The sequence below is a fragment of the Echinops telfairi genome, unplaced genomic scaffold (genome assembly GCF_000313985.2).
Source record: "Echinops telfairi isolate 266 unplaced genomic scaffold, ASM31398v2 ScPeMD7_6;HRSCAF=24_1, whole genome shotgun sequence".
Taxonomy (NCBI): Eukaryota; Metazoa; Chordata; class Mammalia; order Afrosoricida; family Tenrecidae; genus Echinops; species Echinops telfairi.
In genome coordinates, this window is record NW_022103903.1 from 20,295,913 (window position 1) to 20,322,231 (window position 26,319).

Below are 26,319 nucleotides of genomic sequence, written 5' to 3' on the forward strand. Positions count from 1 at the left end.
TCCACTGTGTACTATCCATGCTAACTATCCACTGTGTACTATCTATGCTAACTGTACACTGTAATAGACACCTTGCAACGTGAGGCAGGTGTTTCTTGGGAAGAAGGCCATTTTGTGTCTTGCTAGGAAACCAGCAAACATAGTTATTCACAGGCAACCACGAGTCAAATGGAGATGTAATGTCCTTTCTGGGGACATTACCCCACCCCAAGTCAGATTCTCAGTCCTATTATCCCCTTTCCCAGGTGGCCTCTCCGGACTGGTCCCTCCTGCATTCCCCACATCTTTTATCACACTGAAAACCAATGGCACACAGAAAACAACGGTTTACTTTATCATTTGTTTGCCTCTCTCTCAGCACCACAATGTAAGCTCCAAGACAGCAGGTTTTCTCTCGCTCCCTCTTTTTGTGGGGGGTTTGTTTCATATTATTTACAAGTAGAATTCTAGTAGCAGTAATGTGGCAGTCCAATAAAAGGCACTCAATTGATTAGTATCTGTTGAATGAATAAAATAACTCTAACTAATTATTAAAGAATCTTCCTCCTTGCTTACATGATTTTTCCCTATTACTACTTAAAAAAACAACAACCCTCCAATGTATCCCATTTATGATCTTATTAGGTACTTCTCTTACCTCCCAGTGGTATTATGATAACTAAGTGAGAAAGCACAAAAGAGGGAGAAGGGCAACTGCCATAGTGCCTGGCATAGAACTACACATTCTACGTTAAAAATCAGATGAATGGCTCACTTACCGCTTGTCTTAAACGTAAAAAGACTTGTGGATAAGTGTCCCCTGAAAGAGAGAGAATTGAGAATTTTTTGGGGGGGTGACCTTCACATCACACATAACATTCTCCTATGTGCCTTGGCAAAACATTTGCTTTTATTTTAATATTTAAAGAACCAAGGGTATTCCATGGCTGAAAATCAGACAACTGGACCCAAGTCCTCCCACTTCCCACAAAAAAAGAAAGGCCTTGTTTCTAAGCAGAGCCAAGACTTCTGAAATTCGCAGCCACAGCGTTCTCTACCAGGATCCGAAGCCTAGCTTCACACAGGACTGAGCAAATGTGCCCATGCCATCTTTTAACCGTTTTCTCATGACACAGAGGAGCTCTGTACAAGTCCACAAAAACCTGTAAGTCTCAGACCAAGGTCCAGCTTCCCAAGAGAGACTGCACTTCTGAAAGGAAACGGGCATCATGAGGGCAAATCTCAGGATTAGACTGAAGCGCTGCATGTGTGTTTCACAGGAAATGGGGCAGAATGGGAGTGGGTGAGGGGGGCAAGAAGGGGAGGTAAGTCATAAGACTTAATTTAAGGAAGTAGGAGAAACAAAATACTCAGTGGAAGACCTTGTCTTTTAGCACAACACTCATTAACGTAAGAGGATGAAATGTCTTAATTTTTCCCCTAAGCTAAGGTGACCAGATTTAAAGCGGAACACCACTGACCGGGGGTGGGGGGTGGGGAGGTGGGGATGGGGGTTCCTGATTAAAAATTTGGTCTATATGTACCAAATAGGCCGTTCCCTAGCTTGTCGTGCATTCTCTCCAAAAATCGGGACTTTTTTAAAACGCCAAAAATCGGGACTGTGCCGCCAAAAGCGGAACGTCTGGTCACCTTCCCGTAAGCACACCCCTAGCACAATTTCATTTTCTCAAAGTAGAACAGGATAAAAGAATCAAAGGACTTGCATAACATCCAGAAGAAACCAAAAGAAACAGAGTTGGCTGGTTCTGCAGCAAGGGTGGGAAAACGTCAGCCACGCTGTCCTGACTTGGGTGGCAGGAATAAAGACTGGTGTTTGGTGGGGGCAGGACTATAATGAATTGTGATGCTGGATATGCAACTCTTTTCAGAAGTGACTTAACCATGGAAGTACATGATGTGTGAATACTGGATCAAGAAAACGACTGAGTAAGAAAGCAAACTTCACCTGGGTTTTCACGGGTGAAGGAGAGAGGTGTTGCTTAGGGGGCACTGAGTTTATGTTAATGTGGTGGGATAATTTGGAAAAGGATTTCAATCATGGTTGTACAACATGAGGAGTATAATCAATGGCACTGTATTATGTGCGCGGAAGTCATGGAGTTGGAGAATGTTTTGTTGTGTGGATTTTTGCCACAGTTAGAAAAAATAATTACCACATATACTCGGGTATAAGCCGAGTTTTTCAGCACATTTTTAATGCAATTTTTGTGGTAAAATTAGGTGCCTCGGCTGATATTCAGGTCGGCTTACACTTGAGTATATACGGTACATGACTAACAATGAGTACAAGGAAGAAGAAAATGTTCTATAATTGAAGGTGGTGCTAATTGGACAACCCTTCATATGATTAAATTGTATGACATGTGGATGAAGTGCTAATAAAACTGTTTATAAAAAATGGCACCTTCACACTGAAAGGCTTGTAAATAAACGAAGCGAGGTATGTAACAGACACAAGTGGCCGGCACAACTATTTATTGTCAGGTCCCTACAGAGAGCAGGTGCTGACTTCTGCTCTCTGTTGTCCGGGGTACGCAACATGCTCTTGTCTTCCGGATAAGAACCAGGAATTCTGAAGAAAAGCAGGTTTCCATTCTGTATACTATTGTCTGCAGGACTGATCTTGGCTAAGAGGCAAGGTTCTTCAAAGGAGATCGTTAATGCCATATTTCTACTCGTTGCTTAATGGTCTCGTCATTTCTCCTGCCGTACTTTGTACTGCTATAGGACACCAGATGCCATGAAAATACATTCTTAGAACCTTCGTAGGGCAAGAGGGTGACTCATAATATTACTTCTGATTTATGTCAACATTTAATTTGTGTTCCAAGTATTTAAATTATCAAGAAGGCATCTGCATCCTCTAGTTGAAGATGAGTCATTCGGGTTATAACTTCTGATCTCTAAAATGAAGCACCATAAGGGTTTGGCTAACTCACTGACTCCCACTCCAGGCTGTTTGAACACTTAGAAAATGAAAGACATCATTGGTCCAACGACTGCCTTTTTGAAGAGCACGATAAAGTTGTGCCATGTTACCTGGACTCAGAAAATTAGCTCTCCAATGTCTATAAGGCCCTGAACATGCACAGATGTGATCCTTAGGTATATTCTGTAATGTTACCTCATGAAAACCATAAACAGTGACAAACGCAATATTGCCAAAGTCAAGCCAGTCCCAAGCCCACCATTATCCAGCATGCATACTTACACAACAGACGTGACGTTGTTAGCTAGAGAGCTTTCATAGTACGGGATACCTTTACTAATTACAACACTGATTTGGCCACCCAAAATGTTGGACACCACTCCTGCGTGCACACCAGCCATGCACAATGGGGACGACTGAAGGGAAAGAAGAAGAAATGGTTAGTTTGACATTTCCTTTTGGTAATTTATGAAACAGGACATTTATACTTCAAGATGCTAGTTAATCTGGGCAGTGTTCTCAGTAAGCAAGGGCCAGATTAACGCTGTAACAAAGGGAAATAATAAAACATACCTTACTAAAAAGAAAAAAAATTCATGGACAATTCAAGTGAAGAGAAAGACATACTCTCTCTACCCATACATAAAACCAATCTGGAGTTTAAAGAAAGCAGAAGGAGTATTGCAACTTTAAAATTAGTCTATGTCCAACTTACATCTCTATAGCCATGAGGAACTGTCCCAGATATCTCAGCAAAAGGAAGCAGGCAGCCAGCCGGGCAATACTTACTAAAAGAGGAAAGCAAGGATAAGAGTACAGAATCTATACTTTCTGGGGAAAGGACCAAAAAAACACCACATACACTGTTTATGTTCTAGTGCAAATAGCACTCGTGAGCCAGAAGCTTACATTTTCTTTAACGCTATGTGTAGTCTCCTATATGACTTCTATAGAGCCCTACTTGTGCAGTGAGGCAAGTATGAGGCTAATCGCAAGGGTCAGTGGTTTGAACCCACAGCCTGCTTCCGATGAGAAAGAAGCGACAATCTGCTTCCATAAAGATTGACAGCTCCAGATACCGTACGGAGCAGTTCTACGCTGCGTCATGGGAGCCGGGGCAGCTGGAACTGACTCTACGCTGGTGGCTTAGTATGTTAATAACACAACATATGCTATAACTTTTACTAAAAATCTAGAAGGTAAAATGTGGACATTTTTATTTAGTGCTTTTTGTTTCCCTCCATTTAGAGAATAGAATATTTTCCCTCAGATTTTACTTATTGGTTATAGTTTATTTTTCTTAATTCCAATAAATTCAGGACTTTAAAAAAGAACCACAGTATCACCTTAAGATCAACTACTTTTAAAATGCCCTTTCACACTTGGAAAAAAAACCTTCAATAAAAAATCTTTTTTAAAAAGCTTCATAGTAGTACACTGCAAGATATACTTTATCATTTTAACGGCATATAATGTTATAGTGTGTACATAAGTAGAAATCAATCCACTGGCAAACAGTAACAATAACTCTCTATTGGGCCATTTTAATTTGTATTTTAAAATGTCTGACATTAATTCATTTACCCGCCTACCCCCCATCTACCTACTCAGCACAATGAGTGGACTATCTATATACTGTTTTGTGTTTTTCTATATATTATTTATTAAGTGCTGTGCTAGGTTCTGGATTCCCAAAACTCAACTAAAGAGATTTGGCCCCATAGCAACCTGCACAATCTACGTATTATAAATAATAGAATCCAAGACCATAAGAGAGAATGGTATTAAACCTGAGATCCTGAGCACCAGTTTGCAGAAGCCAAGAATGGCAGTGAAAACAACATCATTTGCGGGGTCCCCACATGGGTTAAACCTCTAGTGAATCCCCTCTGACGGTAGCCCAGGGATGGGAATGGCTTTGTCATCAGAGAGAACTGTAGAGTGGATTACTGAAGATGTAGTGAAATGGGGCACCTTGTCTTTTGATCTCTTCTTGAATTCAATGTAGATTTGTTTCAGTTTTTAATATTTTCAGCTTTCTTTTCAATGAGATTTTTATCTGTTTTATCCTTGCTATTGGGTTTTTTGTTCTGTTTTGATTTTGTATGTTTTCTTGTATATGAAATCCCGAATAGGTAAATCTACAGAAGCGGTAACTGGGTTAATAGTTTTCTAGATTCATGACAGGGGAGGTTCGGGAGGGGGAGCAAAGGGAGCTAACAACTAGTACAAGAAAGAAGAAATGTCTTAAGATTGTGGTGATGGTTGTACAACCCTTTCTAATATGTCAATAAAACTGTTAAAAACTATACAACAAAAAGAAAGAAAGCCAATGGCCCTTGTTCTCATTGAGCCTACATTCCAGTAGGGGAGAAAGACACAACACCGACATACAAATAATTAAATTACACTTTAATATATTGTTATGAAGAGAACGGTTTCTATAATATAACGGAGGAATTTAACTCCATGAATAAATGTAAACAATGAATACATATAGTGTACATTAGGCAACGTTTTAAGTGCTTCAGGTAACACAAGGCCTCTACCTCACTGTGGTAATTATATAATTTGTGTCAACTTGAAGGTATTAAGAATGAACGGGGATGGAGCTCAGCCTCTCGATCAAGTAGCAGCTTGATTGGAGCATGATGGAGATAAATGGCTCTCACTGGAGGCTGGTCCTTCTCACTCTGCTTCACCTTCCTGTGGACAAGCCATGTGGAGTCACTCTGAGACCTGCGAGAGCCCTGGAGATGTTTCCACCGCCACTAGATCCACAAGACTTTGTACCCACTTGCCTGCAATCTTCCTGCATTTTGCATTCACTATATGTGCTGTGTGAGTCTAAAGAGAGATTTAAGACCTTATCGGACATATGGACTTGATCTAAACTAGGCTGGGATGTTGTTTTAATACACAATCACTCTTTAACATAAAGCTCATTCTTATACATGAGTGTCTCTTTTTCTAGTCAACCTGATCGAATGCACTCACTTTATAAAAAAGGAAACTGCTAAACAGAGAAGTTAAACACTGTGCCCAGCCTCACATCGCTGGCAAGTGGCAGATGGGCACCGTCCGTGATCTTAGGCTTGGTTCTGCACTGTCACAGTCAGGGGATAGGGCCCTGGGGTAGCACGTCTCAGCAGAGAGGAAACAGATGTAAGGAGAGGACGCACAGGGAAACACACCCATCAGGGGAAGTGCTGGCCTGCGAAGGTCTACAGCTGAAGATACTGACTGGACAAGGCTCCTTTGAGAGGAGCTCAGAGAGAGGGCAAGGGCCAGATCATGGGGAGGCCTTGAGGCCTATGGGAATGAGTCTGGATTATATTTCAAGTAAAATAGGAAGCCACAAAATGGGCTTGACCGTTTACACCCATAACTTGATTGATTTTTTTTTTTAACAACTCCAAATCGGCTTTATTTTATACAAAAAGGGCATATTTAGCAAAAGACACACTTGAGAAAAGAGTTGCTGTGGCCTAGGGGACAAGGCAGGGAGTGACCAGCCTTCCAGGCGCCTGCTGGGGACAAGGGGTTGGAAAGGAAGTAGTCCTTGGTGCTGGCTAGGTGCTGAGGGGGGAGGGGGCACAGGAAGGTGAAGGCTCCCCGTGGATCAGCACTGATGGCAGGTCATAGGGAGAGGGGATTCAGTGACCTGGCGGCTGAAAGTTGGTGGGCCCTTGGCCAGTGCAGCAGACCGGAGTGGGTTGGGCCCTGGTTCCTGGAGGGTGCCCACCCAGGGACAGAGGGCAGGAAGTGCGACTCGGGGTGGAGGCCAGGGAGAGGTCGGTGCTCTGCGGTGGCCGGCAAGGTCCAGGCGAGAAGGGGAGGGCGCTTCCATTACGTTCTGGCATTGCGCTCTGTCTCGGCCAGGCACTCTCTGACCAGGGCCCGGGCGTGGATGATGCCTCTCTTCAGGCGCTCCATAGCACTCTTGCTTCCTGCATAGGTGGGCCGGATCTCCTTGCCCATTTCCTCTATGACCCACAACAGGTCAGTGTAGGTGCTCTGGGAGCCCTGAGTGCCCGGTGGCTTCATAGCCTGCACATAGCCCATGGAGGGCGGTCCAAAGTCGTTAAACAGTGGCCTGAAAGGGGCATCGGCTCCCAGCCCGGAGCCTGACCGCAATGGGACGCTTCCGGCTGTAGGGACCGGGGTGCCAGGCCCAGGGGTACTGGAGCCGGGGGTGCTGCTGGGGGCGGGGGCGATGGGCTTGTAGGACATCCCCCACTCCTGGGTGCGGGCCCAACTTGATTGATTTTTAATACAGATTATTTTGGCTCCTGGGAAGGGACGAGGAAGAAGGAATCGTGAGTGTGATCCTGAGACACCATAAACCAGATCGTAAGAGTGTTCTAGCATGAAGGGATGGAATACCGGAGAAGGACAGCACAGGTGATGACGGGGATGCGTCCTCCCTCTCCAATGGCAGCCTGCCGTGAATACCAGGGATACCTCTGCTGAGTGCATCTCCTTTAAGTGCCCTATGGTAGTTATATAATCTGGAGCCAATTTGTGACGTGACAGGATTAAGAGTGAAGGGGTGGAGTCTAGTCTGTCAATCAGATCACAGCCAATGAGGCCTCTGTGTGGGCCTGGCCTTCTCCTGAGAAGTCTGGGAACTCCTGGATTTTCCTCCTTGGAGACAGGAGACACACTCTCTCCTCCTCACTCCCTTGGAGACTCTCTACTGACAAGACACATAGCACTATACTGATAGACTCTGTGCCCTGGGAGCTGGAGAAGCCACATGGACCTAACCTGATACAACCAGACCTCTGGAGCTGGAGAAGCCATGAAGAGACCCCTGTCAGCACTACGATGCTTACAATGCCACTAGATCCAGAAGACTTCCAACCCACTGACCTGCAATCTTTCTGCATTCGGTGTCATTGCATGTTGTTTTGTGAGTCTGAAGAGGGCTTTATAGATTGGTATCGGACATATGAGCTAATATTGGACTTAACGGACTTGATCTGGACTGGGCGGGGAAATTTTCTCAATACAGTGAATCCTCGCCACTTCGCGCTTCGACTTCCGCGGCTTCACGCTATCGCGGTTTTTGCGTAACAGCGCATGCTCTGTCATTAGTGCCACTGTACACGTTTGATGCCATAAATAATATAATAAATAATAAATGATAATTGTAACGTCCAAAATGTTTTACTGTATCTTCCCTTTTTCGTTTAATAAATTGGGTAATACGTGTGTAATGGTGACTAAAGGGTGTTTTTTCATGTCCTCTATGCTCTAACTACGAAAATATTTGATTTACAAATAAGGAATCCTACTTCGCGGAATTTCATTTATCACGGTAGGGTCTAGAACTGATTAACCGTGATAAACGAGGGTTCACTGTATTCAATATATAAACCTCTTTCTTATTCACATATGAATCCCTATGAATTTCTTTCTCTAGTCTACCCGGACTAACACATGCTGTTTGAGAAGGTGCCTTTCCCAGATAGAACCACCCTTAAAGATAAAACTCAGGTTTGTTGAAGGGTGAAAGGAAGTTGGACAGTCTATTAACTATAAGAATAATTTTGCTAAGGAGAGATGCCAGACAAAAGGTCTGAGTTCATGGTGGAGAGGGTGGAAGAGGGAAGCGATAAAGGTGAGCTGATGTCAAGGAGTTTGAGAAGAAAATGTTTTGAAACTAATTGTGGTCGCAATTGTACAACAGTGTTTGATGTGACTGAACTATGGAATGTTATTATATCTGTAAGAGCTCCCAATAAAGTGATTTAAAAAATGTTTTAATAGTTCTGAGCTCAAAACATGGAAAGAATCCAGAGTCACTTGAAACTGGAGTACAAAATGACAAACAACAATGGGTGAGATCGGCCAATGGGGCCAAGAGTTACCTTGAAGGGCTTCTTTCTCCTGTCCTAACTGGGTATCAATTGGCTACAGAGTCTAGAAAATCATTTGGCAGGAATATGAAGGGTAAGATAAAGCCAGCAAAATTCAGGAGCGGAAGCGCAAATAGAAATTTATCTTAGTCTCAACAGGAACAAGGGCAGGAAGCAAGAAAATAGTGATATAAATGCTATGTGGCAAAAAAAAAAAAAAGTAGGTCTCCTACATTTAATAGCCATTTTGTCAGACTTTGAAGAGCAACTAGCTTTTCTTTTAAAGCATATTAAAAGAGATACGTCCATTGTGGAGAAGATCCAAACGCTACAATTACAGCAAACTCTAAAACATGACAACTAAATGGCTGTAAGTGAGCTGTAATTCACTGCAGTCTTGGAACAATGATGATGTGCCAAAGAATACACGTTCATCTTAAGAGCATGCATAATGGACAAATAAACAGATGAGATGAGGACATTCGTTTCCTACGGCTCCTGCCTCAAAGCTAGCACCACAAAGTAACAGCTTCATTTTCTCACACGTCTGCACACTAGCCTGTCTGGAAGATCTGCCTTGCCTCTTTAGGTGATGGGTGATCCCCATAGGCCTTGGCTGTTGTGGCACAACAATCTCTGCCTCCATCTTCACCTGGCCTCCCCCTGTGTCTGCTGTTCTCTTGCCTTCCTCTTATAAAGATATCGGTCTGTGGATTTAGGGCCACCATCAATGCAGGATGATCTCATCTCAAGAACCTTAACTTAATTACATCTGCAAAGCCACTATTTCCAATAGGGTCATGTTCACAGGTACCACGGATAAGGGCTTGGACAATATTCTGGGGGGTAACACAATTTTACATAACAGAGTTATATTTAAGTAAATTAAAACAAAGTGAAGAAAGCCACAAATATGGTCATACCTGAACTCAGGTTCCAAAAAATTAGACGCAGTGTCCAGACAAGTAATTAGATCTAGGGGTGAGAGAGAAAGAAAAAACCTAATTAAATAATGCATAAATTTATCCTTTGTGGGTTCCACACAAGAGAAGAAGGCTAATTCTGTGAGTCTAAATAAACTGCTATGCAAAATGGGGTCCACAGACAGGACTAGGAGCATCAGTATCTTCTGGAAACTTATTAGAAAATCAGATTCTTAGAGTAACAGTAAGAACAATTTCAAAATGTTTGTGTGGTTACATAAGTAGGTATGTGTAAGTAAGCACACATATGAATATACACGTGTGCATGTGGAGGTTTCATGTAGGCAGATGAATATAAATGCTTGGGCTATATGTAAGTATTCATACAGAAAACAAGGGAGCACAGTTCTACATAATTCTCAGACATAACTAAATACCTTGTGGTATTAGGTTACTGGGTTTGAGGGCTTAGGAACACAGTCTTGTGAAGGGCCCTGGTTAATTGGCATATCATAGCTCATACAGATAGTGTTCTACATCCTTGTCTGGCGAGTAGCATTTGGGGTATCTTAAAAGCTTGCAAGGAGTCATCTAAGGTGCAACTTTCAGTCTCCACCTGTCTCAGCAAAAGAGTAAAGGGGATTCAATGAAGTCAACGGGACTAAGTCTACAACTGCAAAGACCTCCAACTTATTTGGCCTCTAAGTCACTGCCATCGAGTCCATGCTGACACAGTGACAGGGAAGAACTCCCTGTGTGGGTTTCTAAGACAGGAGTAGAAAGCTCTGTCTTCCACAGAGCAACTGGTGGTTTCGAACTACTAACCTAACACATCCTTGTTACCAACACACAATTATTCAGTATACCCCTGGAAATGTAAAACTTTTGTACTATAGCCCACAATCCTAAATAATGTATAGGTATTTGCTTTTGCAGGCCCCCAGGATCATTCCAGTGCCCTCGAGAGGGCTGTTTCACCTGCTTGGGGAAATACTAATCCATAGTCTGACCTCCTTGGAAACCAGAAGATCTACATGGTGCCCTGCTACCTTCTCCACCTGTTCAGACAAGAGACACAGGAAGATAGCCCTGACAAGGATGAGAGGGAAATGTAGAATGAAAGTGAAATTCCTTAAAAAAAAGGATACTCTGTACACTTGGAACTCAAAGTACTTTCTCAGGTGGTCACCTGTCAGCCAAAAGGCAGAGTGGCTCATAAAGCAAATCTTATCATGTGTGAGTACCGTGCTTCTCCACGCAATCATCTAGATGACCAAACAGCCAACATTCACCCTAGACCAGGATGAGCAGGTAAGAGAGGACAAGGATCATCACGGCTTAACAGAGACAGCACAACCAGGCTGGAACTACTGAGAATGCCGATACACGGCGATACGGGTAACCATATCACTGAATAATATGTACGGAACATATTAAATGTGAGCCTAATCTGACCAATTTCCCCAAAAGACACAATAAAATATTTAATTAAAAGTGAAGAAATTTACATTCTTGATTCTAACCAGACTTTTTGATCAGAATCTCCAAGTTACTCTAACACACACTACAGCTGGAGCATCACGCTCTGGCTCAGACCGGACTTTTACAGCGCAACGTTTTCTACGAAGAAACTGTCCGCGATTGCATGTTCTCACTGCGATGACGCATAGGAACCTTATAGGACAGAGCAGAACTGCCCTTATGGGTTTCCAGGACTGTAAATCTTTACTTAGCATATAAAGCCTCAGCTTTCTCCCATGGAAGGACTGGTGGGTTTGAAATGGTGACCCTGTGTATCACCCAAGGTGTAAACCACTCTGCCACCAGGGGTCCCCAAACCCCTGCAGTTCTACCCTGTCCTACAGGGTCAATGAGTTGGAACTGTAGTGAGAGACAAAAATGAACAAACTCAAAACAAGAAATAACCTGCCTCTAATTAAGACCTCGCTCACCGGCTGTGCAAAAGGTGGCTTTTGCTTAAAGCATTTCAATGGATTCTCTGCCCTTTGGATGAAAATAAAATTCCTCAGCATAGTCCACAAACTCATCTGCTCTAGGCTTGGCCTTCTTACCACACTGGGCTTCTGTCTGTTCCTTTGGCCCATGCCTTTTTGCCATGGAAGGTTTCTGTACTACCCATTAGCTGGCTGGCTCCTCAGAGCTCAGCTTGCCCACTACTTCCACTGGAGCTTCCCAAGCCAAACCATTAGTGCACAACAAAGATTTATGTTTTGTTTTTTAATGAATGACATTATGTCGCTGACATATGATATAGTCAAGTTACAACTAACCATATTCGATCCTATTTTTATTTTTTGGTTTGTTTTGGTTTGTCTTATCATTGGTTGCTGTTTTGGGGTACCACTGAATAGATTCCATTCATAGCGACCCTACACACAACAGAACGAACACTGCACACACACGACAAGTGTTCCTGTCCATGAGCCACTGTTGCAGCCATGACGTCAATCCGTCGCGTTGAGAGCTGTCCTTTTTTCCCTTCGCTAACCACCCCCATCATTAGTAATAGACACTAATTGAATGATGTGACTAATAGTTTACTGATGTTACCCTTTCTCAGATTATCATTCAAAGATGTTCAAACATTGGATTTATAAAGACGCTGAGAAGAAAAGAAATAAGGAAATTAAATTTTTTAAAAAGAGGGGTCTTCAACTAATGTCAGAACCAGCATGCAACTTCGTCAGCAGTGCAGGACTCTACTGAAAGTGGGAGACTGCATGTGTGTGTCCTCATAGCACCAGGTGTTAGTATATCTGCTCTGCTGTTGGAATAAGCGAGTCACACGGAACACTGTTTCACAACGTGAGGTTCCCTCTCTTCATCTTTGTATGCAGCACTGAGCATGGCCCAAGTTTCCAATGAAAGGTCTTGACTAGGGGAGGGGGAAGGTGAGGGGACAGAGGGGGAATCTATGGCAATGATGAACACATCAAAAGAAAAGTGGATAAAGAGAGACAGTGGTCAGTGTGAGACATGAAAAAAAAAAATAAATTATCAAGGGTTCATGAGGGAGGGGGGAAGGGGGGGAGGAGGTGAAACCAAGGGCTCAAGTAGAAACTGTTTTGAAAACGATGGCAATATATGTACAAATGTGCTTGACACAATGAATGGATGGATTGTGGTAAGAGCTGTAAGAGCCCCCGAGGACATGATTTTAAAAAGAAGAAAGTTCTCGACTACTGTATATGTGAAATTAACAACCGTTAGGTAGCAAGAAGCAGGGATGTCTAAGGGGCATGTGCCAATTTAAGCCCGAGCCAGGTGGGCCGTACACCTGGGTTGGCCCCAACTAGGCCACGTGGGCTTAATTCAGCCAATGGGGTCAACCAGTACCGTTGACCACGCCTCCCAGTCGAAGGCCCTAAATACAGGAGCCTTGAGACCACCTGGGCCTTTGGCTGCTTCTCCACCTTCTTCTCGCTGTGCCACAGTCCTTCTCTCGGGCCTCAGGCCACCACCTCAGGCCTCAAGTCCCGAGAGTTGCCCGTGTTCAGTGACTAAAACCTGACACAACTTCTTTCCTTTATACCAAGCCACTGGGATCACAAACCAGGCTTCGGCGTGAATTCTGTCCTGTGCGAAGCTAAGGCCGAGGTATTTCCCACTAGGGAAACCTAATACAACCACCACAGCAAGCACAGGATAATCAAACATTACAAATCTGAAGACATTTTAAGTTTATTATTCAAATGCCATGTGTCTTGAGAGAACTAGAACATAAATTACTTATGGTATTCCAGTAGGAAAGTGGTATTTTGCAAATTCTTATCTGGATTTGTATCCTCCATAAGGTCTAATGTAGGGCGGCATCTTGGACAGAAATTATGTGAAAGGTGGACACCAAGGAATAACTGTGAAGAATGCCGAATAGGTGCAATTTTAGATTGGTTAGGATGAGCCCCACCGAGATGGTAGCGTCTGGTTATAACTTAACTAGGCGAAGGAGTGAGGTATGTGGTTATCTAAGAATACCCACAGCCATCCAGTCGATTCCAACTCATTGCAATCCTACAGGGCTGAGGTGAAGTGCTCCTTAGGCATTCTGGGGCAGTGAATCTTTCCAGCAGCAAATAGCCCCATTTTTCTACAGAAGAGTCACCAGTGGGTTTGAAGCGCTAACCTTGTGGTTCACCAGTTCAGTGCGTATGCAGGAGTGCCAGCCACTAGGGCTAGGTAGAGGGAATTGTGTGTGCAATGGCCTTGAAGAGGGAGCATGCGCCACATGTCTGAACAGCAACAGCAACCAAGCTAGAAAGACGTGAAGAAGGTGAAGAAGAGAGCTGAGCCCAGACAAGTAACGCAGAGCCACATTCAATAAGCTCGCGGGGGTAAGAAAGTGGTGGGGCCTCCATTTAACAGGATCACACTGAGCATGGGTTAAGAGTAGATTTAAGAGGACAAAGGACAGAAACAAAAATCAGAAAGGCCATTTGTTGCCATAACTGAGACAAGCGGTGATGGTAACTTGAAAGGGGGGTGCTATCAATGGAAGTGTTGAAATATAGTCAGATTCTGATACTTGTGCACGTGCGTTCGGACAAGTAGACTGGATATGAAGTCTCACAGAAAAAGAGAAATGAAAGACAAAGTTTCTGGCCTGACCAGTCTGAAAGATGAACTTACTATATGAGCCCTTAGGATACTGATGATAATAAACACCTGTAAAGCACTCATGTCAGGTCTTCGAGACCCGGCTGGGCTCGTTTTAAGATGCCTAGAATCCCAGGAAGTCCTTGTGGGGCACAAATGGCCACACCCTGGACTAAGTGGTTGGCAGTTTGAACCCATCCAGAAGCATCGCAGATGCCGGATCGGACAGTCTGCTTCTGAAGAGCCACTCACTTTTATTGAATGCACATTAGATGCCAGATCCTTGAAACCCTGTGGAGTCAGCAGTTAGTTCTGCTCTGCCCACAGTCACTGTGAATGGGGAAAAGCCTTAGTGGCAACCCGATACCAGAAATCAAAGATATGCTCCACATGCAGGCTGGTATGTACTTCACTTCACTACATGCTTAACCTGTGCAGAGGATTAAACTTTTTAACCAAACATTAGAGACACACCGAAGAGTACTTTGTAACATAGATGTGAATTTACAAAATATTAAATAGTGATATGCTTCACTTGAGGCACTGGTGGTGTCTCACTGGCAGGACGGCCTATTGCTTTCTATGCTGGAGACCTGGGTTTGAGTCCCAGTCTATGTGTTTCGTGCACATCCACTACTTGCCTGTCAGTGGAGCTTTTCTGTTGCTAGGACGCTGCAAGGCATCAACAGTTTCCAGACTAAGGCCCTCTCGGGAGAGAGGCCTGATGATACACTTCTGAGAATCAGCTCAAGCAAACCTCATGGATCACAAAACCAAGATCCACAACTGATCACGGGACCGGGCAGTGTTGGTTCCGTGGTGCATGAGGGGGGGGGATGACTAACTTTGACTGAATTGATACTAAATGCCAAATACTGTCTGAGGTATCTTTCTATGATCTCCATTTACATATAAAGAGTGGTGATTCCATCTTAGGCTTCTGTCAGAAATACAGTGATATGTTGCTTAACATCTATTTGGGCAACATCTCTCCATATATATCTCCACGGTTCCAGGAAGGTTTTGAAGCTCTCCTCTTAGTGTTTCCACTCAATGGTTTTAAAGACGTCACAGAGAGAACAGCAAAGTGCTGGGCTGCGAACCACAAGGCCAGCACTTCAAACCACCATCCACTGTGGGAAACTGTGAGGCCGTCTGCTCCCATAAAGACTCAGTGTCTTGGGAAACCCAAGGGGCAGTTCTACTCTGAGTCATGATGTGTCAGAACTGACTCAATGGCAGGGGTTAACAATGGACAAAGGGGGACTCGAGGGCTCTGGCACCTCCTCCTTTGTCTCCTCCTCGCATCAATCACCTATCCCGCAGTCTACAGCCTTTCACTCCCTTTACTATAGCTTCTGTACTCTTCCCACTTGCACTAGGTTGATCCTGGGCACTTGCGGGCTCCTGGCTGAGGGGATCAGCAACTGGATCGGAAATACCAGCAAAGTGGCAGCACCAGGGCCAGCGTGCCAGCAGGGCTCCTGGAACCTGCACACCTTGTTCCTGAAGCCACCTTTCCACCGCTCTCACACCTCCACTACCACCGCCAAACACACCTTTGCCAAGTTCCCAACAAGAGCCACCTCTATTCAATGGATGTCGCTTTCAGGCTGTCTGGCAGGGCCCTTTAAGGATTTGCAGGGATTGTATAGGAACTGCCTGTATGGTATGGTATTCACACAGTATCTAACTCATATTATGACCAAATCAAAGAACGACCTATTGCACAGAATGGTAAGTGATGAATATTTGTGTTTCCTGGTCATTAGTCCATGAAAGCAGCTAATGAGAGTGAACAATAATATACTCTAGTTGGTGCTCTAAATAAGAGAGCTATAGAGTGATCACAAGTAGATGTCCTTGGCATTTCTGACAGAGCCAACTGGCGTTCTCTTTGCCTTATGCAGCTCTATAGTGTAGACTGCACACTAGTCTTTGGAAGTCCAGTAACACTCAAAGTGAGTGTCATCCTCCATCACAGTCACGCACTGCCACTGAGTCAAGTCCGACTCATAGTGAGCCTGTAGGACGGAGCAAAACTCCCTCTGGGGTTCCTGAGACTCAGTCTCCACGCAAGCAGAACGCCTCGGCGGAGTGGCTGGTGGGTAAGAACAGCTGGCATTATTGTTTTTATAAACACTAATTTTGTGAATTAGGTGGGAGGGTTACATTTCAGGCCATCAATTCTGTATTTAACAACTCCAATAATCAATTTCCCATAGCCTGAAGACAAAGAAAAGCTTGTTTCCATAATTCACACTTGTCTCCAGCCTTGCCAAGTGAGTGTACAAAGTGACTTTGTCCAAGTACTAGAGGACTTCGGATAAGACTCGTCTTGCTGCCCAGTTCTCTGGACAATGTCACCTTGGGACCTGGGTGCGGATTCCTTGTTTCTATGATAGGAGTCCAGTACTGATTTAGATAGCTGGACACTTTGTTCAAGGAAATTTAGAGATATAACAAAATGTATTTTGATTCAGAGTTAATGAACACTTATTGAATATACAGGCACTAAGTGGCATATACGATACTAGGTATTTTTACATGATCTCCTTTTACATGCTGATGATTATGCCTATGCTACACATACTGGTTCCAAGTCATCTGTGGAAGCCCAGTCCACAGACGGAGCTCAGGAAATTCTTTCTTAGTGAAAAGAAATCATGCTTTTACCATGGATGATGTAGGCAGTTCTGTAGCCTAAACCATAAACTATGGGGTTTGGTGAACTATAAAGTACATATGGTTAATTATGTCAAACCAAATGCTCGCTGAGCCTAAATTCCTACATATAAAAATAATAGACATAAGACATCATCAGGATCCAAGACACTACTGAATACAGGCACATTAATGGTAAATAGCTGTGAATGAATAGAGCCATGGATGTGTCCACGATGACAGTATGCACACCGAGTGCCTCCACCGCAGTGCAAAAGTAACTCACACTGAAAACAGACAACACTGAAAGCATTAAGATGCTCCTATAGTTGTTTATCTGCCAGCTTGGAAGATGCTCTCCAATGAAATTTGAAATGCTATCTAATTAAAGTTTAAATACTTCTTTGTGTTAGCTGTCTAAGCAGAGTTATTCACTTTACATGTTTTCTCTGTAAAATTAGTAATACTTATTAGAACTTTTTCCTACAAACTGATACAGAAACAAACACTTCTATTAGGGTGCTCTTACATCTCTTATCACAATCCACACAGTCATCCACTATGTTGAGCACATTTGTGCATTTGTTGCCATCGTCATTTCAAAGCATTTTCTTTCTAACTGAGCTCTTAACATCAGCTCATTTTCCCTCCTCCCGTCCCCACCCTCCCTCCCTCACTCTTGAACCCTTGATAATTTATAGATTAATATTTTCATATCTTACATCGTCCTCTGTCACCCTTCACGCATTTTTGTTGTTCATCCCCCTTAGAGAGGGTTATATGTTTATCCTTTTTGATTCCCCTTTCCTCCCCTATCTTCCCCTTATCCTCCTGGTATCTCTATTCTCAATGTTGACCCTGAGGGGTTTATCTAGCCTGGATTCTGTGTTTCTGGCTCTTATCTGTAGCAGTGTACATGTTCTGGTCCAGTCCAATCTGTAAGGTAGAATTGAGGTCATGATAGTGGGGAGGGAAGCATTAAAGAACTAGAGAAAGTTGTATGTTTCATTGGTGCTATACTACACTCTGGCTAGCTCGTCTCTTCCTCCTGACCCTTCTGTAAGGGATGGCCAATTGTCTACAGATGGGCTTTAGGTCTCCACTCTGCATGCCCCTCCCACCCCCCACCCCCATTTACATTGGTATGATTTTGTTCTGGGTCTTAGATGCCTGATCCCATTAATACCTCATGATCACATAGGCTGGTGTGCTTCTTTCATGTGGGCTTTGTTGCTTCTCAGTTAGATGACCACTTGTTTATCTTCAAGCCTTTAAGACCCAGATACTATAACTTTTGATAGCCGGGCACCATCAGCTTTCTTCATCACATTTGTTTATGCACCCATTTTGTCTTCAGCAACCGTGTCAGGAAAGTGAGCATCACGGAATGGCAGGTTATTAGAACAAAGTGTTCTTGTGTTGAGGGAGTACGTGAGTCAAGGCCCAATATCTGTCTACTACATTAATTCTTAACATATAGATATAAGTATATAGAGTTATTTCCCTATCACTATATATAAATATATTATGCATATATATTATATTGTGGGTAGATAATCATTTTTGTGTACAACACCTCTAGATGTCTTCATGTAAATTGAGAATTAAGAAAATGATTTAAAAGTTTAAAAATGCTTGTTAGATAAGGTAATAATAACAATTAGGAACACAACATTACCACTAAAATATGTATCATAACCTAGACAAGGACGTTTTTGGCTTCTAACTGGAAAGTTGGTGGTTTGAAGCCATCAAGCAGCTCCACATCAGGAAGACCTGTTTCCATGGAAATTTTAGTGATGAAAATCTTATAAGGCATCTCTACCCTGTCCCAGGAAACAAGAGTGAGTCCAAACCAACGCCATGGTACCAGCCACAACAAGCAGGGTACAGAACAAAACAAAAAGAACCTCTAACATGACTGTGCGGTGAAGGTTGCAAACAATGTACGGAACTAATGTGCCTTTTTAAAAATTAAGAACACTGTCGGAAACAATTAAGCAGCTATAGAAATCTGGACTTTCTTAGGAAGGAGTTCTTTATTTTGCCCTGCTTCATTTACAAGTGGATGCAATTTGTGTAAGCAGAAAGACCGGAAACTATCTACAAGAAATGTGGTTAAGGAATGTAACAATCGGAAACTTTTTATGCTTTTTGGTGCTATTTAATTCTAAAAATAATCCATCCTATGGCAATAAGAACCTGCCAAAATAGGAATATTTTTCAGGCTCAGCTGTTCACACGTCTTAAGCAAACTGTCCTCAGTGTCTAAGGGGTCCATAGACAATGAATGAGCAAGTGTCTATGAATTTCAATTAGAAAGAATGTTAACAGATATGTAAAGTATTTTTACTTCATAGTATTTACAAAAAGATCATCCTTTTGGTGAAAGTATACTAGCAAAACAGGTTCCCATTCAACATTTTCTACTCATCCTGTTGAGTGACGCTGGCTACATTCTTTACACGTGGAACGTTCTCATTATTCCCCTCCACATGTTCCATTCCCAATAATGTCATCTCGCGGCCCCTAGCCTCGGCATGATGTGCAGTAACTGCAGATCTCTTGTTCTCATAAGGATACCTTTACAAAACGGAACGGTGCTGAGGGAGTGACTCTCTATTTTTCAGCTAACTTATTTATTAATGACGTCAGAGTATAGTCTGGGTTCACTTTCCACATGAAATTTTAAACTACTTACTATTCTTCCCTGCAAAATAAAATTAAACTTCAGATGACACTGACCATGATAAGGTTCTGGACTGGTGAAGTTTGAAGTGTGTAATATTATTACCTAGGAAATGATGGTTTCTTTCTACATATCAGAAACACCATTTACTAATTACACATGTACACACAGAGATCAGTTTATGGTACAGAGCAAGGAGAGGCTGCCTTCTGAGTTCACTGTTCTACAATTAACATTACTTAAAATGGGATCAGTCAATCAATACTTAGAATCATCCCAGAAATCTGGAGTTCTTTTTAGACAATGGATATTTGGGAGGAAATGTTGGAATACAGATTCAAAACAGAAATTTGCATTGTTCACCAATCAAATTTATTTTCTTTTTCGGGTCCAGTGGTAAATACTATGGTTTCAAATTTATTTTTTAGAATGAAAATACCAGGGCCTCAGAATGACTAGTCCTGAGTGTTTCAAACAGTGATTGCTCAACGGTGACAGTGATATGACACCTACTATCTGGACAGAGTCACAAAAGTTCTTCACTCTTTCAGGAAGTCTAGTTAGAATCTACTGCAATCATACCAGATCAGAGTAAAATATTAATCCTTTCATGATTGGAAATACTGACTAATATTCATTTACTGCTATTCGATAGTAAAATAGTTTGCTGGTGGAGTCTTGTCAAATGAAGTTTATTGGTGAAAACTGAGATAATGGGTGGTAAAAGAAAAGGCTAGAAATAACTAATGAAGATCACTTAAAATAGCAAAGAGGAATAACACCATAAAGGTTATAAAAACCAGAAGCCAAGATGCAGAAGAAATTGCAATTCCCTAGGCAGCTGGGAGACAGCAGTCATTCAGCTCACTGCCATGGAGTGGATGCTGACTCACAGCGACCCCAGGGGGGCAGGGTAGAACTGCCTCAGTGGTTTCTGCGACAGCAACTCTACAGGAGTAGAAAGCCTGCCGTTTTCTGCGCCTCCTCAAAAGGGCTTGCTCCTGCCAAGAGACTCCTCGCTACAATTTAAAGTCAAGTAGAATGAACCCTAACCTTTTGAAATGTTTCCTTTTTGTAGAAACACCTGATCTTAGATCTTTTAAACGGCATAAATTTAGAGTTGCATTTACTTAATTCAGTCATGCCTGATCCAGTCTCCCCCCCAAACCTCTTAGCTGGCCTCCCTTCTATTTCTTCCTGCCCCTCTTCCACTCACTCTTCACATAGCAGGGATGAACATGCAAAATGTGAACCAGCTGCCACCCACGTTAAGCACTCAAAAATACCCAACCTTCAGATTTTCTACAGGACCCTCAATAATGTCACGTATTCACACGCACTCCACTCCACTCCAGCCCTCCTGTTTGGTTTTATGTGGTTTTGACTCACTTCCCGGGACCAGCTCTCTACCTTGCCTGCTTCAAAGCCCCAGCTCATGCTTGCGTTCTCAATGGAAAGGCAATGTCCTCTCAGGAAACATTTGTTCTTTCTCAATCTCCCACTTCTCAGACCCCTGTGGTTTTTAACTTTTCCTTTGGCATACTGTAATGTCGGTTTTCCCCCCACCCCATGAAGCTGGGATTGTATCCGATTTATTGCCATATCCCCAGTGCTAGGCACACAGAAGGAAAAAGGGATTGATGAGAACTTAATTTGACAAAGGGCTCTTTCACAAAGTAACAGAAATTAATCACACAACTTGGACAACTTTGTCAAAAACAGTACTATAACATTAACAAATTTCCAAGAGGGTAACAAATGCAGGAAGTTGTGGAAATAAGATTTTTATGATCTACTCAGTTCCTAATACTCGAAGATGTGAACTAGGTTACTAAGCTGGGGGTAAGTAGTAATAGTCCCTGTGTGGTAGTAAAATTTTCTGTACAGATCTCTCAACCAAAGCCAACCAACCCACCTTTCAAATAAATAAATCACTCCATGAAATTGTGACTGACAGGCCACCCAAGAAGTAGTAAGAAATGCAACCATTATTCTGTAGACTATATTAAAAACAAAAACCGCACTTCCATTGAATCAATGCTGATTCATACCAATCCCCTATGTGTTTGCAGGGCTGTAACTGCTTACAAGAGTAGAAAGCCTAGACTTTCTCCCGAGGAGATGCTGATGGTTTTGAACTGCCAACCATGCAGATCATAGCCCAACTTGTAACCACTGTGCCACCACGGCTCGTCTAGAATATGGTTTAGTCAAATCACATCACACCAAGTAAAACAAATACGTGGTGGCCAGCACAAAGCCATAGAAAAGATTACACTAGAACTAGGAGACATGATACAACGAGACTTTCCTAAAATTATGACCGTACAGCAAATAAGTTCTGGATGAAGATGGACACGTCAAAAATGTCTGGGAGCACAGACTCATCTGAAACAGTGACATAGCTCTGTGAAATGTGGCAAGACACCTGTAAGTCTACAACATGCTGATTCTATTCTCTGAGATTAGTCAATGCATAAGTAATTTTGATGCCAGATGTTGGGGTGCTTGAAGATCAAAAACTCTATAATTTAAGTATCTAATGTAATAACTTGCTTTTCAAGGAAAGACTTATTTTCTAGAAACTATGAATTTGATGATAAATAACAGACAAAGAGAAGAAAATTATCAAATCAACAATAATTAAACTTGATTTTAAGACAAAGAAACAGAATTGGTAAATTAGTGGGTTTATTTATTTTTTAATCTTCTCATCTATTGTGATAGTTAGGTTTATTGTGCCAACATTGCACCCATAAGAAGATATGGGTGGAGTTTAGCCTGTCAATTGAGTCGCAACTTGATGACCTCCTTTAGAGGTATGACTAAGATAAATGGCTTGCTGGAGGCAGGCCCCCTGTCTCTCTCCCTGGTGCCTGGACCAGCATGCTGCCTGATTTAGCTGCCCTGCCTCAATATGTGTCCTGTTATCTGTGGGGCGAGCCAACCTGAGGACCGTGGTGGATCATGTCGCTGTGCCTGCTGTTCCCTGGCGTGGCGCAGCCCCACCTCGCCATGCCTGCTGCCTGAAGGACGACTCCGCTCACCTTGCCACCACTCCAAGCGCCGCACCTCCTGCCAGCCATTTTGCCTGGCTCCACCGTGAGGCTCTATCTACCACAACCTGCTCTGCTACGGTGCATACTGGCCTCTGCTACACCTCACCACTCCATCTTCCTACTGTCTGCTTCCTTGGCCCTGGGCTAGTGAACAGCATTGAGTTGGAAGGACCTTCAGTGTATGAATTGACCCACAAAAGTTAAGTTGGACTGAACTCTCTGCACTGTTGTGTGGACTAATCTGCTGTTACATTCCTTTTCACTATATAAACTTGTACTTTTACATATATGTAATCATCAGTGCCCTGGTCTTGTTCTCTAGAGCACTCTGCCTAACATATTTGTCAATCTAAACCCTTGAGGATGTCAGAGTGAAAGGATGGCAATGCACTGTCTCACTCTTGTTCTTCCCCTGGCTGGTCTCTGTCCTTGGGGTGAGGTTGAAGAAGAAATGAGAATGTGTGCATGAGCGCAAAGGGAGACGGTCTTTCACCCAATAGGCAAGTGTGCATAATAAAGCTTTAAATTTTAATACTTATCGGATACTTAACGTTACTAATAAGTTTGTGCACCAGTCTTATGAAATTAAAGGATCAGTATTTCTACTTGAAGGAATGGAAAGCACATGGAATGACTGTAAACGTTTTTACCTTTTTAACTTTTGGAATTCAGGAACAGATCTAATTTTATTTCTCAAAACACATGCATAATGAACAGCCTTTCTATTTAGATACACAGGTGATGGGAGAAATCATTATTTATCCTCAAAAGTTAAAAAAGGTGGTAAACATTATAAGAAGAGAAAATTACCTTGTTTATCTAAAACCGAGTATGAGGCCAGAAATCCTCGTCCAGACACATGGATCCCACTCATGAACAGCACCGTAAGCTCACTGCTCTCTGATTCAATCGAGCGGTTCCACTGCAACCCCAGACCACAATATTTACCTAGGAATGAGAGAGAAAAGGATCTATGCAGCAAAGGTCAGGATCATCATCACAGGCCAAACTGTACATTGAATTAATATAAAATGGTGACTATAATTAGAAACTTAGTAACAATTAAAAATCACATTACTCGGCAGAAAAAAATGAAATGCCAAGTATTAAGTATCAAAATAATGCAAGCAAATTTTAAAAATTATACAAGCATCACTGATGCTCATCCCTTTATGATGATTCAACTTAATGTGAACGTCACCAGTCCTCCTTAAAACAATAAAAGGAATTTTCTTACAAACTTAACCTTGAAAGCATTTTTGCCAACAGACAACTCACAAATGTACACCTCTATGCAGAGCTTATTCCTTGACCTTCAGGTGTATATCCAACTGCCTACTAAATTTCTCTCCTTTGATGTCTACTCAGAACCAAATCCAAGGCCATTCAAGTTGGTGCCAACTCACAGGAACCCTCTGGGACAGAGCAGAATTGCCCTGAGGGTCTCCCAGGGGGCAGGCTGCACATCTTTCCCCTGTAATCTGTTGGTGGGTTCAAACTGCTGACCTTTCCAGTAACAGCTAAGCAATTCACTACTGTACCCCTCAAGTTCTTTACAGTCTAGTAGACAAGTCAAAGCTAATGTGTAAGCTTTACCCCAGTGCACATGTAAGTTAAAGGGGGAGGAGACACCTGGTTCAGAGTAAGATATCCACCACTAACTAATAAAGATAGATTTTCAATGTCACTGGTAATTTATCTAACAAATTTTGAATAGAGAATCCCAAAATTATTGTATTTGACTGCATCTTGCACGCAGAAAAGCCTAGGTATCTACCCAAAACTACTAGTATAAAAAATTTCCAAACACTACCAACAAATATCTACAGTGAAATTATGAAAATACCTCTCAAAATAACTTCAAAAAGATTGTTTTACTCTGGGGCACATTTTTAAAATGCAATGCTCGTACACAGAAGGAAGACACAGTACTGTTCATCGTTAATGTATTGAGATGACAGTTCACAGGGAGATGGTTAGCATCACGTGGACTTTTAAGCAGAGAATCACAATACTTGAGCTCACTACAACAGCAATGGGGGACGGTGGAAAATCCATACACAAGGGGACCCACACATTTCAATTCTGACTCCTTCGAGATGGTCAATTATATGGTATATTTGGATTTTTTACTGTGTGGAAAGTTTAGTGCCTCTAAACCTTTCCTGGCTCAAGAACCAACAGTATCAGGACTATGTTAAGAAAGAGTACTAGTACAATCAACCCTTTTAAAAAAATGAATAAAAATTTGGATAAACAAATTTTTCACCAAAAAAGACACACTAATGTCAACAAAATACAAGAAAAGATGCTCAACCACATTAGTCATTTGGATAATTAAAATATTACAATGAGCTAGCCCTACAATTCCACTAGAATGGCTATAACCAGAAAGAAATTCTACAAAGTATATGGAAATTGGGACCAAACCAAAGCCAAACTCACTGCCATCGAGTCAATGCTGACTCACAGCGACCTCCTTTTGGCTTCCGAGGCTGTAACTGTTTATGACAATAGAAAGGGGAAAAGGGACACTCATCCAGAGATGTTGAGCATGTTAAATAGTACAGCCATTTTGGAAAAAGTGTGGCAGTTTCATAAAATGTTAATATACATTTACCATAAAACTTAAAAATTCCACTTTTAGTTATTTTGACTATGTGAACATTACTCATGGTATTCACAACATTTTCATGATACAACAAAATGAGCCTGTTGATGTTGAGTTGTTAAAGCAAACAACCAAACCCACAACCATCAGGTTGATGTTGACTTACAGCCCCCAAACAGGGCTTCTGATGGTGGAAGTCTTTAAATCTTTTCTTTTTTCTTTTTTTAATCATTTTATTGGGGGCTCATATAACTCTTATCACAATCCATACATACATCCACTGTGTCAAGACCATTTGCAAATTTGTTGCCATCATCATTCTCAAAACATTTGCTTTCTACTTGAGCCCTTTGTATCAGCTCATTTTTGCTCCTCCCTCCCCACCTCCTCTCCCTTGATAATTTATAAATTATTATTTTGTCATGTCTTACACTGTCAGACCTTTACATCTTTTTAAGAGCGGACAGCATTCATCATTCTCCCATGGAAGCACCCAGAGGACTTCAACTGCCAACCTTGCAGGTTAATCACCCAATGATTAACCCACAGTACCACCAAGATTCCTTATTATTCATAACAGTCCCCATTAAAACAATCCAATTGTCTATCTTTTTTTTTGCACAAAAGAAAAATATTTTATTTAAAATAATCCAAATGAATTGTAACATACAAAACACACATAATGAAATATTTTGAGTAAACCTGTCATTCAGGTTAAATTAGTTTTAACTACTCATACTTAATTATATATGTAATTATTTATAACATAGAGTTCTCCTTATCAATTCTTGTTTTTTTTTTAATCTTTATGTTGTTTTCTTTCTTTCTTTTTTTTTAAACATTTTATTAGGGGCTCATACAACTGTTATCGCAATACATACACACATCAATTGTGTAAAGCGCATTTGTACATCATTCTCAAAACATTTTCTCTCCACTTAAACCCCCGACATTAGGTCCTCATTT

General features: G+C 42.1%; 2 protein-coding genes across 2 annotated transcripts in view; both read right to left on the reverse strand.

The window, feature by feature from the left end:
- DCBLD2 (discoidin, CUB and LCCL domain containing 2) overlaps positions 1 to 26,319 on the reverse strand; it is a gene marked incomplete at its 5' end in the record, with an annotated part of 94,041 nt that overhangs the window by 23,180 nt on the left and 44,542 nt on the right. Inside the window, 5 exons of the mRNA XM_004716754.2 lie at positions 759 to 799; positions 3,212 to 3,345; positions 3,645 to 3,717; positions 9,717 to 9,768; positions 23,553 to 23,690. Coding sequence (XP_004716811.2) covers positions 759 to 799; positions 3,212 to 3,345; positions 3,645 to 3,717; positions 9,717 to 9,768; positions 23,553 to 23,690 — 438 coding nt within the window. The remainder of the gene's footprint in view (positions 1 to 758; positions 800 to 3,211; positions 3,346 to 3,644; positions 3,718 to 9,716; positions 9,769 to 23,552; positions 23,691 to 26,319) is intronic.
- On the reverse strand, positions 6,662 to 7,162 carry LOC101639929 (cyclin-dependent kinase 2-associated protein 2-like). The gene has a single exon (XM_045286231.1). The coding sequence runs from the start codon at positions 7,160 to 7,162 to the stop codon at positions 6,779 to 6,781; it is 384 nt and encodes a 127-aa protein (XP_045142166.1). The 3' UTR covers positions 6,662 to 6,778.

Bases quoted from the DNA above. Each gene is read 5' to 3' on its own strand.
- LOC101639929 (XM_045286231.1), bottom strand. From the start codon at position 7,162: ATGTCCTACAAGCCCATCGCCCCCGCCCCCAGCAGCACCCCCGGCTCC.